This window comes from Callorhinchus milii, unplaced genomic scaffold (assembly GCF_018977255.1).
Source record: "Callorhinchus milii isolate IMCB2004 unplaced genomic scaffold, IMCB_Cmil_1.0 Scaffold2, whole genome shotgun sequence".
Taxonomy (NCBI): domain Eukaryota; kingdom Metazoa; phylum Chordata; class Chondrichthyes; order Chimaeriformes; family Callorhinchidae; genus Callorhinchus; species Callorhinchus milii.
This window is the reverse complement of record NW_024704743.1, coordinates 53,246,654-53,265,783: the sequence shown is the minus strand read 5'-3', so window position 1 is coordinate 53,265,783 and position 19,130 is coordinate 53,246,654. Positions and strand designations below refer to the sequence as shown.

The window sequence follows — 19,130 nt, the reverse complement described above, 5'->3', positions numbered from 1 at the left end:
TAGTACACAGCACTAGATTTAGACCATGAGAACTTCAAGGCGGCTGGCACAACACAAGTTGTTGTGTTTGGATTCTCCCACCATCCTGAAGGCAGATGTTTGCCAAGTAGCTGATGAGTAAATTCTGAGGTTTGGGCCAACAACTGCTGGACACGTGTGGAATTCTTAGTTGATTGATTTGAATACTCTTGTGGATTCCTCCTACTCTCCAGCTCTCTCTGACCCTGGTCAGTCTGTGCTTCACCATTCACTCTGGTGACACCACCAGCTTGATGCATATTTATGAACACTCTACAGTGCAGACTACAGAAATTTTTTTTTAAAAGCTAACACATATGGAGCCTAATTACCACAACAACAACTCGGATTTATATAATGTCCTTCACACGGTGTAGCATCTCAGAGCATTTAACAGCCTGACGGCAAGTTGGTAGGAGGTAACCATCTGCATGGTTGAAGAGGCAGACCTTCAGGTGTGATCTGAAAATGGGGAAGGAGTGGGAAAGGCAGAGGGGCTGGGGGAGAGAGCTCTAAAGTTTTGGGGCAGTGGCTAATTCTCTGCATTTTTAATGTTTTCATTCTAAGTCTACTTTAGTCAATCCCAAACTAAAAGATAAAGCAAGAATATTTGTTTTAAATCTATTTTCATATTTCATTTAGTTTGTAGAATAGTGGAACTGACTAGCTATAGGGAGGCAGATTTTGTCAATAAATGGGAGAGGAAATTAGCTCTAGGACGCTACCCTGCATGAGGAGCCCTACATAAATGCAAGTTGTTGTATTTAGTTCAAGCAAAATCTATAGCAAAAAAACTGAAATGAAGAGGATGGTCAGACAACTAATTAATTCCAATCTTGACATCAATCTTTGTTTATCTGTTAAGAGATTTATCCAAATGTTTGTGTAGGTTGCAGTATATTTTACCTTTTCAGCTCCATCACTGATGTAGAAAGTGTCATGGAGTGACCTAGTAAATAAACAGAGGCGATCAGGTCACTCCACTGAACCAGCTCTCCAAGTGGACCTCCCTTAAAAGCGTTCTCAGCTATTTTAAATCCCGATTCCTTTGTCAAAAGACCTAAATGCAATAAAATCTTCAAAAAAAACACAAATTAGTTCTAACATCAATCAAAATGGAATAAAGTAAATGAAACAATAATTTTGTTTCCATAAATACTGACTCCAGGTATATCAAATACTGACTCATTGAAATGAGTCAATTAAGATGAATATTGGGCAGGCCGTAAATGGAATACAATGTGGGTCCCTCATTTAAACAAAGGACATCAACAACAAATTGCATTTATATAGTGCCTTTCGTGGAAACACCCTGACCCACAACCATAGCAAACCTTTCAACCTCATCATCACCCATGGTCTAGACATCACTGATCTGTCCATCACAGACAAGGCCATCTCAGACCACTTCTTCATCTCCCTCTCCTATCATCCTCCCTCCTCCAAACCCTCCACCATCTTTTTCTGCCCACGGTCTGATCCTCAGACCTTCTCTCCCTCTGGCCTTCCATCCGGAGTGATCCAGACACAGCTGTCAAGCTGCGAAACAATCACCTCTCTTCAACCTTCAATTCCCTTGCCTCCCTGAAAACTAGATCCATGTCCAAGCCTACCTGCTCCCCCTGGTATAACAATCATCTCCGCTCCCTCACATCCCAAACCCGGTTGCGCAAGCACAGATGGCACTAAACCAGCTTCATAGTTCACCAATTGTGGTTCGAGCATTTTCATACCTACTACCACTCCCTCTCTCAAGCCCAAACCGCTTACTACTCATAGGACATTCTCAAAGCCAAAAACAACCCCCAAATCCTGTTCTCCACTACCCAGCACTTCCTCCACTCCCCTCTCAAGCACCCTCGATCCTTACTTCAGATGCCAAGTGCGAAGAGATCCTGGAGTTTTTCATCTCTATGATAGATAACATCTGCCTGGCTGCCTCCTCCTTCCCCAACATCCCTGTCACCTACCACCCCCACGCTTCCTTCCACCCTCTCCTCCTATCACGGCTCCTACCACAAAATTCTGGAACTCTCTCCTTCAAACCATTCGACTCGCTCCTCCCTCCCCAATCCCGCTTTCAAATCTCACCTAAAGACCTTCCTTTTTGTTTGTGCTTACTCCTCACTCCCTTTCTGGGCTCAGGGTCAGACTCCGCCACTATCAAGCTCGCTGCCCTGCGTGAAGGGTGCTATATGAATGCAAGTTGTTGTTAATGACTTCGGGATGACTGTGTTGGGACAGTCAAGTGTTTGCACCCAAGTTGGGGGTGGGAATCAAGAGGGATGGAGGGCAGGGGATGTGGGGCTGGGAGAATGACTGAAGGTATGGGAGAAGAGAAAGGTCTTGAGATGGGCCTCGAAAGAGGCAAAGGGAGGGACTGAGGTGAAGGGATTCCGGGATGGAGTTGACTGAGAGCAGTTGCCAATGTATTTTGTATATATTGATAGATCTGATAGATGCTGATATTGTCAGCAACGCACGATTTTAATAAAAATATAAGCTCTCTTTGCATAGTTACAAACATGCTTTTTTTTAAAAATGAATTTTTGTGACCATCTAGATTGATCAATATGTACCTTTTTCTTTGGTTGATGTTCTAAATTCTGCTTTTTAACCAAAGATGTTAAAGCAGTTATCCATTTTCCTTCCATCCTTTGTATTCGTTGTTTTATCCATAAAAGTTCTTCTCGTGAAGATAGTAATTCAATCAAACCTTCCAGACTAGCCAAAATTTGTACCTAATAGCAAGGAAAATATCAATGTATCAGAACTAAACCCAACAATCTTTGGGTTTAGATATCCTATATTATCAAATAGTTCTATTTCCTTGCTTTCTGATCACATTTCAATGACAATTATCTAAGGTATATCTAAATATAATCTTTAGGCACCCAAGTAAACATCTGATTTTGCTATCCAGTATGTACATAAGTGCAGAAAATAATCACAATAAATCAAACTCATTTAATAATTTAGCTTCTGATTATCAGGTACTAACATCACCACATGAATTTGTGATTTCTGGTGTAGACACAAAACACAATTATCACCAAGTTATGAATAACTAGCAAAAATCTTCCTGCACTTGGAGATTCAAATATATATTTTCTGTATTTATAGAAAAGTTAAGCAAAACTAGCGCTCCAAGCTAACTATAAAGAAGTTCCACAATGTTAATTGGTTATTAAAATAATGAGATATTTCAAAACACGTCTTAAATATACACTAATAACAGGATGTTCTCTTACCTTGGGTTTTAAGGCAGTGTCATCTGCAATTTGCCTTATTCTTACTGGATGCATAGGGCAAAAATTCTCAACCTGAAAAAAATGTGTAAATTGCACAATCAATATATATTAAATTAATCAGAAGCAACATATAGAATACCACTTCCTTTCTGTTGAAGGCAACAAAACCACTTTTTTCAAAATACAAAGAGTTATTTTCCTCATCTCCCCAAATTAATCTTATTTCTTCCATGCTCCATTCTCAACCAACAGGGCAGTCAAGGTACCGACTTGCAGCCTCTGCCTTGCTGAAACTAGCTGCTCGGAACTACACATCAAGAGCTCTTGAATGACTCTCTCATATCAGTGGGCAAGATCCTAGCCTCTTCTCAGATCTTCCCCACAATAGTAGAACTTATATCAATGAGTCAGAAAGTGGAAGACCACAGGTACAAACTCCTGCCTTGCTGGGTTGCAAGTGCTCCGATGCTCTGGCCAATCACACCACTCTTGATAACATAACATGTAGGGGCAGGAGTAGGCCATTTGGCCCTTCGATCCTCCCCCGGCATTCATTTGTGGCTGATCTTCTAATCTAACTCCAGCTAATAACCTGACCCTGCCTTATCCCCATATCCCTTAATCCCTTTTGTAATAAGAAATCTATCTCAGTCTTGAATATGTTCAAGGACTGAGCGTCAACAGCCCTTTGGGGTAGCGAGTTCCATATATTCACCACCCTTTGAGTGAAGAAGTTCTTCCTCAACTCAGTGCGAAAGGGCTGGCCTCTGATTTTAAGGTTGTGACCCCTGGTTTTAGTTTCTCCAACCAGGGGAAACAATCTCCCACTATCTACTCTATCATGTCCTTTGATGATCGTATAGGTTTCTATAAGATCCCTTCTAATTCTTCTATATTCTAGAGAATATAGGCCCAAATTGGTCAGCCTATCCTCGTAACTCATCCCCTTCATCCCTGGTACTAACCTAATAAATCTACTCTGCACCCCCTCCAAGGCAAGTACATCCTTCCTTAAATGAGGAGACCAAAACTGCACACAGTATTCCAGGTGTGGTCTCACCAGGGCCCTATACAGTTGCAGCAAAACTTCCCTACTCTTATACTCTAATCCTTTCATAATGAATGCTAACATACCGTTCGCCTTCCTAATTGCTGCTGCACCTGCAGACTAACTTTCTGTGATTGGTGTACAAGGACACCCAAGTCCCTCTGGACGCTAACACATTCCAATCTCTCCCCTTCTAAAAAATAACCCGCTCTACTGTTTTTGCTACCGAGGTGGATGACTTCGCACTTCCCTACATTATACTTCATCTGCCACCTACCTGCCCAATCACCTAACCTATCTATGTCTCGCTGCATTTTTTTAATGTTGTCCTCTGTGTTGACACTTCCTCCTAGTTTTGTGTCATCCGCGAATTTAGATATATTAACTTTGATGTCCTCATCTAGATCGTTGATGTAGATGGTAAATAGCTGAGGCCCAAGGACTGATCCTTGTGGCACTCCACTAGTCACATCCCGCCAATCTGAAAAGGACCCGTTTATCCCTACTCTTTGTTTCCTACCCGTTAACCATTCCCCAATCCATGTTAATATGCTCCCCCCAATTCCATGGGCCCCTATCTTTTGGACTAACCTTCTATGTGGCATCTTATCGAATGCCTTCTGGAAGTCCAAATAGACCACAGCCACTGATTCACCCTTATCTAGTTTACTCAAAACATCCTCAAAAAACTCTACGAGATTTGTCAAACATGACTTCCCTTTTGTAAAGCCATGTTGACTTGGCCTAATTATATTGTGCCCCCCCTAAATACCGAACTACCACATCCTTAATCAATGATTCTAAAAATTTTCTTATCACTGATGTGAGACTAACTGGCTTATAGTTCCCCATCTTTTCCTTTCCACCTTTTTTAAATAGTGGTGTGACATTTGCGATCTTCCAGTCCATGGGGACTGTTCCAGAATCCAAGGAATTTTGGAAGATCAGACATAAGGCCTCCACTATCTCATAAGCTACCTCTTTTAAAACCCTGGGATGCAAGCCATCCGGACCAGGGGATTTGTCACTTCTTAGTGCTAACAGTTTCCCTAGCACCAATTCTCTAATAATGAAAATATCCCTAAGTTGCTCCTTGTCCTTATCCCCTTGGTGATGTCTATTGTTGACAGACTTGTTGTGTCTTCTCGGGTGAAGACAGATGCAAAGTACCCATTTAAGGACTCTGTCATGTCCTTATCCCCCATTACAACTTCTCCCGTCTCTTGTTTGTCTCTTAATCTTCCCTTTCTTCAAAATAATTTCTTCACCCATAATAATGCTGGTAAATGTTTGAGAATTGCTTTAATTGGCAGCTCGTTTTATTTATTACAAGTATTTTCTCTCCCTCTTCTCCTGAAGGCATGGATTTGCACTGTGACAAATTTCACTGTGTGCCTTCCAGTACCTTGTCCAAGTAGAGCTTGCAGCGTGCTTTGAACTGAGTAACATTGTGGCAATCTTATTCATGGTGAAAAATCATTTCAATTAATTTGTCTCCTTCTGCACTGTTCATTATTTTGAAATGTACAACCCATTTTGTGCCTTTCCTCTGAGGCTTGGTTTTTCCCTACAAGCCATGTTTTCAAATGTCTTGTTTTCAAAAGCATTTGCTCCCATCCTAGTTTCTCTGGCAAGTTTTTACTTCTAAACTTAATTGTATTTTTACTGCCTTTGCTTATAGATCGGTTTCTTTGCTGCCTTTGCCCTGTCTTGTATCTGTTTCTTTCTCACTGTCTCTCTCATTCGCTCTTTCTTTATCCTCCCCAAATCAGCCAAGCAGACAAAGCTTCATGCAATCTGTAAAATAATTAAAAGTGAAACAAATGGTCAAGAGAAACAATGGGAAACAGATACCTAATAAAGAAAATAAAGGAATATTAAATTAAAGAAATACTGTTTATATTTTTTTTATTTGGGTAATTTTGTGGTCAAAGTACAACATTTATCCAACTTTGTTGTCAAAGTACAACATTTATCCTTAGTAGTTCAGTTTTGCATCCATCCTAGATAGATCAGTTAGTTTATCTTGGATCTGAAAGTTGTGGGTTTGAATCCCAGTTCAAATTGATTCTGATAAATGCCAAGCAGGTCCTTGGCAATCTAATGCATTCCTGATGGGTGACAAGCTTGTTTGGGTCATCAGAGAGACTTGGTGATATAGACTTGTCCACAATCCTGCTATCCAAAGGGCTATCGATGGATAAATATCACATAGGAATAATTCAGTGCATAGATTATTATCCCGTAATAAAAGTTAAATGTTCAAATTGACCCCAGAACTGTGAGCATTCAATCTAATATTGGACATTTATACAGAACTATTTCAAATGTTTCAGTTTCAATGAAGGTACAATTCGAATAAATATGAAGGGTGCATAGATGTTCACTGGTACTTTACATGAGACATGTTCCCTATTGTACAAAGGATTTTCGTGCAATCTTAAAAATCTTATTACGAAGATAACAATAAAGCAAGAGGAGCCCTAGAGCATCATTGGCAGATTAGATTACCCATTTACACGGAGTATGCATCAATTCAGCTATTTATAATTTGAGTTGCCTAATATCTGTGACTAACACTTTGCAAAGAGTTTACTTTTGTTACAATAACAAAAAAATTGATTTTCAGCAATACAGATGCCATGTTATTATTCCACTGTTGGCAATGGCCAGTCAAACAGGAATAACACGCCCTATGTGAATCTGTTTTGAATGTTGATACACTCGTATATCCAAAAATGTTGTGTAAAATATTTTGAACACATCAAACAAATCACATTCCAAATGTAATTTGTTTGCCAATAACAGAGGTTTCTGTTGTCTGAACTACTAAAGTACAGTACAAAAATGTAATGTGTATTTTGCTATTTATTTAAAAAAAGGACAAAACTCCATGAAGTCCCGTATCAGTAACAAATAACCACTGATTTCTAATTAACTTAGTCTGAATTAGAATGAGTATTTCAACACACTACGAATCGTCACGTCAAACTAAATATCAGAATGTGGTTATTGGGAAGCTGATCAATAACTCTATCCCCAACTACTTAACTCAATTATCTCCAACTATAATATTAAATAATGATAAACCTTTTAACATGAATAAATCAATTATAGAATTTTGGAGTGATTCTGTTCATGCAAAATGGAAGTAGATAGGACAGTAATTAAATGTATAAATAGCAAACATGGGCAAGTTGAAAGAAGGAACTCTTTTGCATTTGTGGTATATCTGACCTGGGAGTATCGAATGGTAGCACTGGATACAAAAAAGTATTCTCTTTTCCAATGTTAACCTGTAATTCAATGAGTATACCAATCTTCATATTAAAACAGTTCATGTATAAAGATGCAACACCTACCTCACTGAGATAAACAATAAATGAGCACGTAGATCCATTTACACCATAATTTGCATAACAAGATTCAGACTGCCACATCTCCTTCATCCACTGCAGAAAAATAAGATGGGAGAGGGGTAAGAAAATTATAGCATTGAGACAGCAGGAGAATATACAATTATCCATTCATTATGTATGAATAAAAAAAATGATCCGAAACACCGGGATTGCAAATGTGGTACGCAGCGTGTTAATTCAATTGTTTTGTGTCTTGTTTATTTTGGGATTCCTAGACAGCATACTGATTTTTAATTCATTTTTAACAGAGAAAAATATTTTAGGCCACTATCTGGTGAAGAAATAAATCTGTACTCAAGCAGGCCAACTCCAGCAATGTGTAATTCCTTGATGCCATTTCCTAAAAAAAGTAGTGTGATGTTGAGTAGCACACTCATTTCAACTTATGTTTCTTTGATAGCTACATAGTTACTAGATACCCAAGTCAAAAAAAACTGAGTCTGGATTTCATTTATAGCTATCAATTGTGAAGAATGCTAACAACTGGAACAGGATGCCAGGAAGGGTGGTTGAGGTGAGGACGCTGGACTAATTTCACATGCAGCTCAATACTATGATGGGAATTCTGTTGGGTGGGTATTCTGGAGGGATGAGATCAGATGGCTCTTTTTCATTCAAACCAATCTTGCGACCTTGAAAATGATCTTTAAACTAGTTCCAAAACACTGACTGACATCTCTAACCTTAATAATCATTCAGAAAAAACAAAAGATCTGATTGAAAAGAATAATTTACTCACCATTATTTTCTCTTCACAATGTGGAAAACCATCTATTGATGTTAAACCACACAGGTCTGAAATCACTGAAATAAAAATAAGTTTTATTAAAGTTTATACATATGTTATCCAACAAGAAGCAGTTAACTATTTGAAAGTGTTCAGGTTCTTCAGCTATTCTGATAATTTAAATTTCGATAAGAATTTTCTGTAATCTTGTATGTCTATAGTAATGCTTTGCTAATGCTTTGTTCATCAACAAATGTTTACTTCCTACTGGTTGGTTAGTAGGCAAAAGTAAAAACTCAATTGATTCTTGTACGCTTAAGGAATTGTACACTTATTGAAATATGTCTATATACATTGTTATACTATAACTGTGTAATGGTTATCACACAGATATTGTTAGATTTAAAGTGCTGGTCGAACGAGCAATGTCCTGTTAGAACATTGTTTCGCAAGTTTTAGTCATGATATTTATAAGGTACAAGGTGCTGAGAGTACTCATTGGAATTCAAACCCAGAACCAAAGGACCAAAGTTTCAACCAACTGAGCTAATAATAAAGCCAATATATATTTCATATGCAAGTTACAAATATTATGGGAAACATTACTAACACATATATACTGTATAATTGCATATCATTTTATATACAGAGGGACACAGTTGTGTATCACACAATTATACTCATGCCCAAAGCTACCCAAGTATCAAATGCACGTCTGTAATTCAGTTGACTATCCATTATACTAGATCTTGTAGTTCAATACCGTTGGGAGATGATTAGTATCTCTCACTGCAAACTTTATATTGACAAGTTATGATTGTAGAGAAGCTAAATAAATTCAAATTGAGAGTTTACCCTTTATAAGTTAAATCCTTGTCCTCGCCTCAAAGCCCTCCACTGCCTTATTCCTCCTGACCTGTTAGCTGCTAACTCCATATAGACCTGTCCGCTCCCTCCACTCAGCCTGCTCCATGTCCCCCAGCCTGCTCACCCCACCATTGGCGGGCGGGCCTTCAGCCTTTCTGCCCCCAGCCTTTAGAACTCCATCCCATAGTCCCTTTGCCTCCCTCCCTTGTCTCCTTCAAGGTGCGTCTCAAGACCCTCCTCTTCAACTGTCCTTTGGTCACCTTCCTACCCTCTCTGCCCTCCTCCTCTCTTGGTCCCAAACCCCAGTTCAGGTCCAAATCCCCGACTGCCCAACGCTTTGGGACGTCCTCCCAAAAGCGCTATACAATTGCAATATGCTGTTATATTTTAATCATTTGTCACACAGACATTTCAGATTGCTTGCTCTGTGACACTTAATACTAAAAATGAAATATTGACACTGCCAAGTGCCAATAGTAACATATGCTTTCTACTTAAGCACATTTGGAAGACATCTCCAACTTGTTACACTCATGATTTTATTTTTGCAATTTGTCCTGCATCAGACAGAAATTTAAATTGTTATTCAGAAAGTACGATAGCTGAACATACCAATAAACCAACTTCACATGTGAATAAATAAATGTAAAGTGAGTGCAGAATTGGTTTAGTTCTTAATATTTTTAGACTTGATACTGTAGGAATACCATATTCCATCTGGTTTTGTACTGAATGATATTAAAAGATAAATTGTGCATAAATTTAAATGAATACACTAAAGAACCATACTATTCCTTGATTATCTTTTTGTTGAATATTTTTTGAGTTGGATCACTATCTTCCAATTAAATAATTCACAAAATGCATTTTGCTTATTGGCATAATTTGTGTACGTTCTTTATTTTTCTGAAAAAGTGATACTTCCTGAAAAAGGATTAACGCAAAAATCCAACTGAGGTTCTTAAAACGTAAAAGTCAACCAAATCAAGCACTAAGATTTATGCTTTTATCCATTTATTTTACACCATACGATTTTGCAAAAGTACAAAATAAAAATATTCAGTTTTATGGTTGGCGAACTTGTTTGTCATGTGAAAATTTCTTTAGCACAACCAGGTGTTAAAATATTGTGGTTTTGCAGTTTGGGAGAAAAGGTCCAGAAGGTGTCAATACTAAGATCTTGTCACATTTATGCGTTTTAAAAAACATTTGCTTTTTGATGATTACATAGTAAAATAGAAATCAGAGTTTGCAATACCCAATTATATTTCATTAAAGAGCTCTTGCACAATCCTACTGGATACTTGAGGGCTCCCTTTATAACAATCTAGTGAAATATTATGCACCTTTCACCTCTTTTAAGTAAAATACAATTTCCAAGCAAGTTACCCCTAACTACCAAATTTAAAAAAAAATTGTTAGATGAAGCATAGTAAAAAGTATATTTTTAACTCACAATTTGTATTAGGTCAACAGAACATGCGCCATAAATAGTTATTTATAAAAGAGTGGAGATCTATAATTCTGCATTCTGCCAATAACCTATCACTACACCCAAAGCAAAATTGATCTGATGTTGCACAGCTCATCATAATCCCCAGCTAATTGTACTGATAGTAATAAAATATTTCTATAATGTTCCCCTGTACTGTATTACTGCAGAAAAATGAAATCCAAAGTAATGATATTTTCAACATAGCTAATTGACCTAACTACAATTAGCCAATTGTAATCAGCCAGCTGGCATATATAAGAAAGTATGAGCTTTAATTCTAATAATTAATTCTAATAAAAAATGTTTTAGTAAATCAAAATTGGATTCTCCATATATAGAGAACATTATTCTGCAATTTTGGTGATCATGTTCAGATAAACCACAATGAGAGAAGGCAAGAAATGGAAAGATCACCCTAAGGCATGAGAAAATCTAGGGTTACATTTGTTTTCAACCTGGGAGATCTGATTCTAAAATTTTATATGCCATATTTTTAAATGCATACATATAATATATATATATATAAAAACTGTCAAGTGAAGTTTTAAAAATTGTTAAGACAACATAAAATACATTCACAAGCAAACCTTCTTCAAAACAGACTGGAAAACCTTCAGTTTCCAGCAGATTTTATAATGTTTACTAGAAGTTCTTAAAAACTACAAGTTAATTTTACGCCTTTAATCCCACTTGGGACCAGGAGAGAGTAATACCTGTAGCACCAGGCACCATTAAGGATAGAGAGACAAGTAACAAGTACATTAAATAACAGCAGAAAACAAGAAAGAACCAGACAAAATCAGAAAAGTTAAATAAAGTTGTAAGCCTTTTAAATCAAGTTTATTAGAGATACTTCCAACCACAAAGCTCCAAAAACAATATCACATGTAATAAAACAAACTTTGTAGCAGCACATTATTTTGCTGTACAGATTTTTTTAAAAAAAACACAAACTAAGTAAGGTGAACAATTAATTAAACAATTCCACCATTTTAAACGTCTGGAAAAATAATTCTAATACTTTGATTTATTTACCCATTTGGACTATTAAACAGCTATTTGGTAATAGTAATTCTACAGTTGTGCAAATTGCAATAAATACCGGTAGATCCAGCACTGGCAGATTTTTATTTCAAAATACACGTCTCCATCATACAAGTGAAGAAGCAGCAAAAACAATATAAAGGTTGATAGTGTAGAAATCTGTTATTATAAAAACTTGCGGCCAAGAAAAAAAGAGCAATAAAATAACTACTTAATTGAAAATAATCAGATTTCCATTCCGCAACATAACAGGAAACGCAGCAACCATGATGCTACGAATGTAATCACACTTTGACAAATTAGTGTGCAACATCTTGAAATCTACCCCAAATCTACTGAAATTGTTGAATGCAACATCAACATTAAATTAATTAATCACAACTTTATCCTTTGAAGAGACTAAATAATACAATTATCTGCAATGTCCATACCAGCATAACTACTCTGAGCTTTAATATCACATAGAAGACAGATAGAACAGATAATAATCCTGGCATTTGATATATAACACAGAAACTTTGAAATATCTAATAATATTATGATATTTGCATTTTATATAGTGCCTTATTACGTTGTTGAGACATCTTAAAGCACTTGACAAATAATTATTGTCAAGGGTTATGACTGTGCATTCAAGAAAACGGCAGCCAATTTGCACATAACAGGTCCCCAAAACAGCTATGATATGAATGTCCAATTTTATCTTGGAGGAGTATTTATCAGGAGAAACTCTCTTCACAAATAGTTTTATGGGATCTTTAATGTCCATATGAACAAGCAGATAGAAGCACAGTTTAAAGTCTCATCCAAAGGATCATACCTCCAACAATCCAATGCTCCCCCAGTCAGTCTACACTGTGAGCTCAAGGCCCAATGTGGGGATTGAATCTACAATTTCCTGACCCAGAGTCAAAAGTGCTATCAAGTGAGTCAAGATGATAGTGAGAGGAAAGTATTTAATGAAATTAGCATTTTCTACAAAACATTACATTTTATTCTGTTTGTGTCTGCTTATTATTAACATTCATCTTTTATTTTATCAGCTTCATAATTTCATAAATAGATGCATGTGATCAAAACTAGCTGGACAGAAATGACAAGATAGCATTAATATGATCAACATCTGAGAACCATGATAGAATGGAAATTTGATTCCCTTTCAGAATTTCTACACCTTTGCTAAAAAGGTATGGAAATTAAAATGCATATGGCAAAAGAAAGCCTAGAGAAAAGTAAGAGTTGATTCATTTGCTTTGAAAGCCAAAAATGAATGTGATCACACAGCTAACAGCCAGAGCAGTATAATTGGGCAAAGTGAACTTTTCATAACAAGTACAAACACAGCAACCAGGTAAACACTCAATATTAAAAGAAACCCATGTTTATAATAAATTAAGTGATAGATATAATATGATAAACTATTTCAGGCCCATGGAAAATGATTTACTTCAATAGATACGGAACAGAGTTTAGTTCTTAAATTCAATTGATCAAATATTCCAACTGTGAGATAAGGTTAATTATTTGTTTGCAAAATATTCCATGAGTAAGAAAGTTGGGAAATTATTTAGGAAGCAAATATTTGTAAACTTCTGTGCTCATTAAGTGGACCATTAATTCTGCAAAATGATACTGTGTCAGCATTAAATTCACCACATAAGATGCAGAATTAAAACTCTCTCGGCGTTCACCCTAATCTCAGGAGCACGTGTTACTGCATTGGAGTGGTTTTCCATTTCACACATCAAACATCCTCATGGCCTCCCTGAGACTACTAATTTGTGAAGAGTTTTGTGCTATGGGCCTAGGCTTACTATGAATTGCTCATGCTCTCTCCACGCAGGGCCCTAAAAGCTAATGGAGTGCAGAAATTGTTCATTACATCTGGTTAAACTGAATTTAAACTCAAAAGGTGGAAAGTGTTTGCCCAATCTTTGAAAGGGTCCTTTCTTTAAAAATTGAATATACAGCAATGTGAAATTTCTTCACTTAGCTTTCCTACCTGCTGGTTTGTGAAAGAACTCTGGGAACTACAGAGATGAAAGAAACACCTAAAACCAAGCACAAAGTGACAACCCCATAAGCCCTGAAATGGAAATTTATTGCTGAGCAAGTAAAAGAAATTAAAACAGAACAAATTGACAATAAGTAAATAGATATTTAAATTTGCAATGCTTAATAGGAAACAATTTAGCAAAACAATGCAATATGCTCCAACAAGACAACGTATGTATTTTAAAATTAAAAAAAACTTACAGCGACTAAATTTATGAGTGGCCTCTCCCAGTTCAAAATTGTACAGATGTTATCTGCAATATCAACTTCCTCACTGCTTTGTTGAGACAGTATCGCAGCAATTCAGTTTTTAACTTCTTAGATAGATACCTGATAAAATCAAGTCAAAAATGCTTTGCTATAAACTAATGTATCTTTAATTACACTAGGAGAGGAGCATATTAAATCTGCTTCCATCAATTGCCTTTATATGAGCTAGAAAAGTATACTGTGTACAGGGTGAACTTGCATAGCAAATGCAAGCACAGCAAGCAGATGAACACCCAATATTAAAATGAAAATCCATGTTAAACAATAAGAAAACAGAATTTTATTCATCTAGACAAAAACCCATGATTTTATTCAAACTAGTTAATGATTCATAACCTCCAGGTTTTTAGAACTAAGTATTCATTTTAAAAATTAGTACAGCTTTGAAGATGATAGTGCAAATATAATTATTTCAGATTATTTCAGAAGGTTGAATAATTAATTTATTTCCATCACGTGTGTATGATATCTCAGAACACTTCACATACGTGAAGAATGTAATACTACTAGTCTATTATTCATGATTTAATAGCGATTCTCAGTTAATTTGCATGCTTAGTTTATTCAGTGCTTCTTTTTTTAAAAAATATATTTTAAGGAGTGATGCTCTATTGATTCTCCAAGTCAAAAGCATAGGTACGGGATAGCAATTTATGCATTTATACTGAATTTAAAAAATCCATCTTCTGAATATTCAAACCCATTGCTAATGAACTCTCTCATTCACTGAATGTTTTTGCCACCATCATAGAACTTAGTTAACTGTTCTGATATGAATCATCTGCCATATTTGCAAAGATATGCATTCACAGACAGCTACTTCCAGCACTGTAGCGTGTCAAATAAACTCCATTTCCTCTCATTTAAATTGAAACCATACATAATGATCTCAAAACTGAGATGGAGTTGAGCACCAGATACTTACTGTACTTGATCTGCACAGAAACGTGAAACCTTCCAAAAAAATCAATAGGATTTTAAGATCATTATAGCATAAGGGGACTGAAAACAGCATCCAGTCTTCTAGGCCCTTTACCAACTTGCTATCTAACGCTACCTGGAACATTCCCTTGTTTACTGGGAGGAGCTTGAACAACATTCCCACTTGTACTGTTGGTGCTGTTTGTAGAGCCAATTGTAGCAATGTCGTCTACTTTGTTTTCCAGTTTCCCCAGGCGCTGCAATATGTCATCAAGGAGGACAGCAATTGTCTTCTTTAGATCAGCTGAAAGAGAAAATAGGAAACATTTCATAATTAGAAGTATTACTTCCTTTAATACATTTTATTTCAAAGCAAAAACGAAAACTTAAGTAAAACTACATCATTTCCTGACACAAAAACAAACATTCATCATTAAATTCCTGACACTTATTTTTTTTGTCAGCTGGATGTCTGACACATGGGGAAGCCCATCACCATGCTTAAGAGTATCCAAAGTTCCATCCATCCCACATATACATTGAGATTGTTGGTGGAGAATACTTGAACGTATTCAAGTCCCTGCACTCCTCTGCAGCCTCCTACCTCTCTGACCTCCTCTCTCCTCAGCACAGTACCCATTGTCTTCGTTCCTCCGGGTCTGGCCTCCTCCTTGGACCTCAAGTCCTCCGCTCCACCCTCGGCGGCCGTGCCTTCAGCCACTATGCCCCGAGGCTCTGGAACTGCCCTCCTCACTCCCTTCTTCTCACTCCCTCCCTTCCCATTTTCAGGTCTCCGCTGAAGACCTTTCTTTTCAACTGCGCCTTCAGTCACCTTCCCACCCCTCCCTCTGGCTCGGTCCTGGGATCCTGAACTGTAAAGCGCTCTGAGACGCCATCCGGCGTGGAGGGCGCTATATAAATCCAAGTTGTTGTTGTTGAATGGAATGTGCACTCTCTCCTTGGAGGGATGCATCCTGCTTACCTAATTCTAGAAAGTATTAGGGTGCAGGTTGGCAAGACCCAAGGATCGGGGACCCTGAAATGTGCGTTGGTTGGACTGTTGGATTCTAATCAGCTAAATCCACATAGCTTGCCATTAATATTGGCAAGCTTTCCCGCTGTTTGTCCAGCTCGGGCCTTCCTACCCATTAGTTCTTTGGCTTGTAGGGTTAGCAGAAGCTGAGTGGAAGGATTCCCTCCCCCCAGTGACTGGTCTGCCCTTCCAGGTCCTGCTGATGAGTCAGGCTGGATGTGATGCCATCAGCAGTCCCTGGATTATTGTGGACCCGCCTGGTACAGCAACCGAACTAGAGACCATCCCAGAGGGTTGGCTCGATTTCAACATTCCCCTGCCAGGCATGTAACCTTGGAGACAGTTCAGCTCCTCGCTCCTCCCCAAGAGAGTCGCCGACACTGACAGAAGCAAAATTCCCTTATGGATAGTAGGACTTCAAAAATACCTCGCTGCATGATAAACTTGTCAAGCTCCTTAAAATTGTGATCTTGCCTATTTTAGTGATGCTTTTCTTGAGCCGTAGATTAAATCTAATAAGCATCACTGTGAGGTTGCAACTGCATTTGGCAGAATTTGGCAGACTCACACTCTTACAGAATTAAATAAAAGCTTGATTTAAACCTTTCAAAGCACTGATGCTACACCTGCTGGGGTGAGAGTTGTAAATATGAATGCCTGAACAGGGCTCCAAAAATGTATTGCTGTCAACCTGACTGTGATCCAGTTTCCCATGAAGTGTATTGGATAAGAATTCTTACCATTTGATATGGTACCTATAACATAAAAATGCTGCACAAGTAAATTCTGTCAAGTGTAGTGACAGCACTCACTCTCATGAAATCAGAAGTGATATAGGATTTGCTTTTTTTTATTAAATACCCTCAGGAGGAATGAAGATACATGATGTTTCCGCCTCAAACAATTGATCTCCTTCAATCCTCCATCCAAATCTCTTAGGAAATGATGGAGATGAATTGATCTGAATTTCTTCTTATACATTGAAGATGTACTGCCTGTCAGACAACAACAACAAAATTACATTTGTATAGCGCCTTTCATGTCTGGAGGACGTCCCAAGGTGCTGGACAATCAAAGTTTCGAACCCGAGCTGGGGGTCAGGATTGGGGAGGGTGAAGGGCAGAGGGGAAGGTGGGTGATTGAAAGCACGGTCAAAGAGGAGGATCTTGAGATGGGTCTTGAAAGAGGTAAGGGAGGGGGCGAGGCAGAGTGACTGCGAGATGGAGTTCCAGAGGGTGGGAGCAGAGTGGCTGAAGACCTGCCCGCGAATGGTGGGGCGGGCAAGGCGGGGGATGTAAAGCAGGCCGGAGGCCATTGAGTGGAGGGAGCAGGCAGGTTGGCAAGGGATTAGGAGGTCACAGAGGTAGGGGGGAGCGAGGCCCATGGAGGGCTTTGAAGGTGAGGACCAGGAGCTTGAACTGTATCCTCCGTGTGAAGGGAAGCCAGTGGAGTTGGGCAAGGGGTGATAGGGTCACAGAGCCTGGTGCGGTAGAGGGCACGTGCTGCGGAGTTCTGGATGATCTGTAGCCTATTGAGGGAGGAGTTGGGAAGGCCAACAAACACGGAGTTTGCATAGTCAAGCCTGGATGTTATGAAAGCATGTATGAGGGTTTCAGCAGCCTGCAGCGTGAGACAGGAGGTGGTGCCGGGCGTTGTTGCGGAGGTGGGGGAAGGCAGGGTGGGTCATGGCATGGATGTGGGTTGGAAAGGATAGATGAGGGTCAAACAAGACATTAAGGTTCTGGTGAGCCTTAATGTCCTTCAGCTGAATATTACTAAAACTGAATCTTGCTCATTTTATGTCAGCATCTTCTCAGCTCTGGCTCAGATCATCAATCTCTGGCTCAAATTCTGCTCAACTTCCACAGCATGACACTCTTACTTCTTTACCTCTGATTTTGAAATCCTCACTCATAGCTTTGCTGCTTTAGTAGATTTGTCCAATACTCAGCCAACTTCCCTCATCTATACTAGTTTCATATAATCCCAAACTCTATAATTTGCATCAGCTCCTGCATCTCACGTCCATAACTTCAATCTCTGAAAAGATGAGAATTTTTCCTGGTGTCCCAACCAACAACCCACGGATAAAATTGGTTGTACACTTCACAGCTGTTTGTCATTACTTTTTCCCTGAAATCTTGTGAAGAGTTATGAGAAGTTGATTATTTCATGATAAATCACTCAATCAAATATAAGGATTATTATTTAGGTCCAATTGACTCTTAATTTTCCAGGAACTGTCTTAAAAGTTCCTTTCCTGTCCTTCAATTCCTTCATGGCTCTGAACACCTATGCAACTTTCCCCTGGCACATTCTCTTGCCTCCACTCTCCTCTTTTCTGACTATTGTTCCAAAGTAGAAATTAATTCCTTCTTCCCACCATGAGTATCCAAGATCTCAGCAAATATGCCCCTTGCCCTCTACAACTCTCACCCTGCTTTCTCCATGACTGTAAAACCGTCCTTAAAACATGTCTGATCTTGGTGAACATCCTTGACTCTCCCTTCTTGCAGCTCATTTCTTGAGTACTTCAAGACTCTCAAACTATGTGAAAGGTGCTGTATAATTACACGCTGTTGTTGAATGTCATTTCAATACAAGTTTTCCTCATCTCAGTTGTCAATACGATATGGTTATCACTGAAAAAGCAGCACAATATTCTAGTTTCTAGGCTACAGGAAGTGATTAGTTCATTGGTGTGCTATTACAGCAAATACTCAATGTTTTAGTATAAACAGATTTTTTTTAGAAATGAAGCAATCAAAACACATCACACAAAAATAATCATCTGTCTTTCAATTATTTTGCTTACAAAAACAGTCACTACATTTTATAATAAATCCCATGAAGCGCTTCAAAACATCCTCCTGACGTGAAAGGCGCCATGTAAAATGTTATATCACAATTTAAATACAATTGATGTAATCCTCCAAATTAAATAAACTAATTTCTATAACATTCTACACAGCTCAGTTTCAG

General features: G+C 38.2%; 1 protein-coding gene across 1 annotated transcript in view; it reads right to left on the bottom strand.

Annotated features, from left to right (window-relative positions):
• LOC103184928 (alpha-1,6-mannosylglycoprotein 6-beta-N-acetylglucosaminyltransferase A) overlaps positions 1–19,130 on the bottom strand; it is a 60,500-nt gene that overhangs the window by 22,343 nt on the left and 19,027 nt on the right. Inside the window, exons 4-9 of the mRNA XM_042346795.1 lie at positions 15,252–15,419; positions 8,476–8,540; positions 7,680–7,769; positions 3,270–3,341; positions 2,598–2,759; positions 925–1,094 (exon numbers count right to left, since the gene is read on the bottom strand). Coding sequence (XP_042202729.1) covers positions 925–1,094; positions 2,598–2,759; positions 3,270–3,341; positions 7,680–7,769; positions 8,476–8,540; positions 15,252–15,419 — 727 coding nt within the window. The remainder of the gene's footprint in view (positions 1–924; positions 1,095–2,597; positions 2,760–3,269; positions 3,342–7,679; positions 7,770–8,475; positions 8,541–15,251; positions 15,420–19,130) is intronic.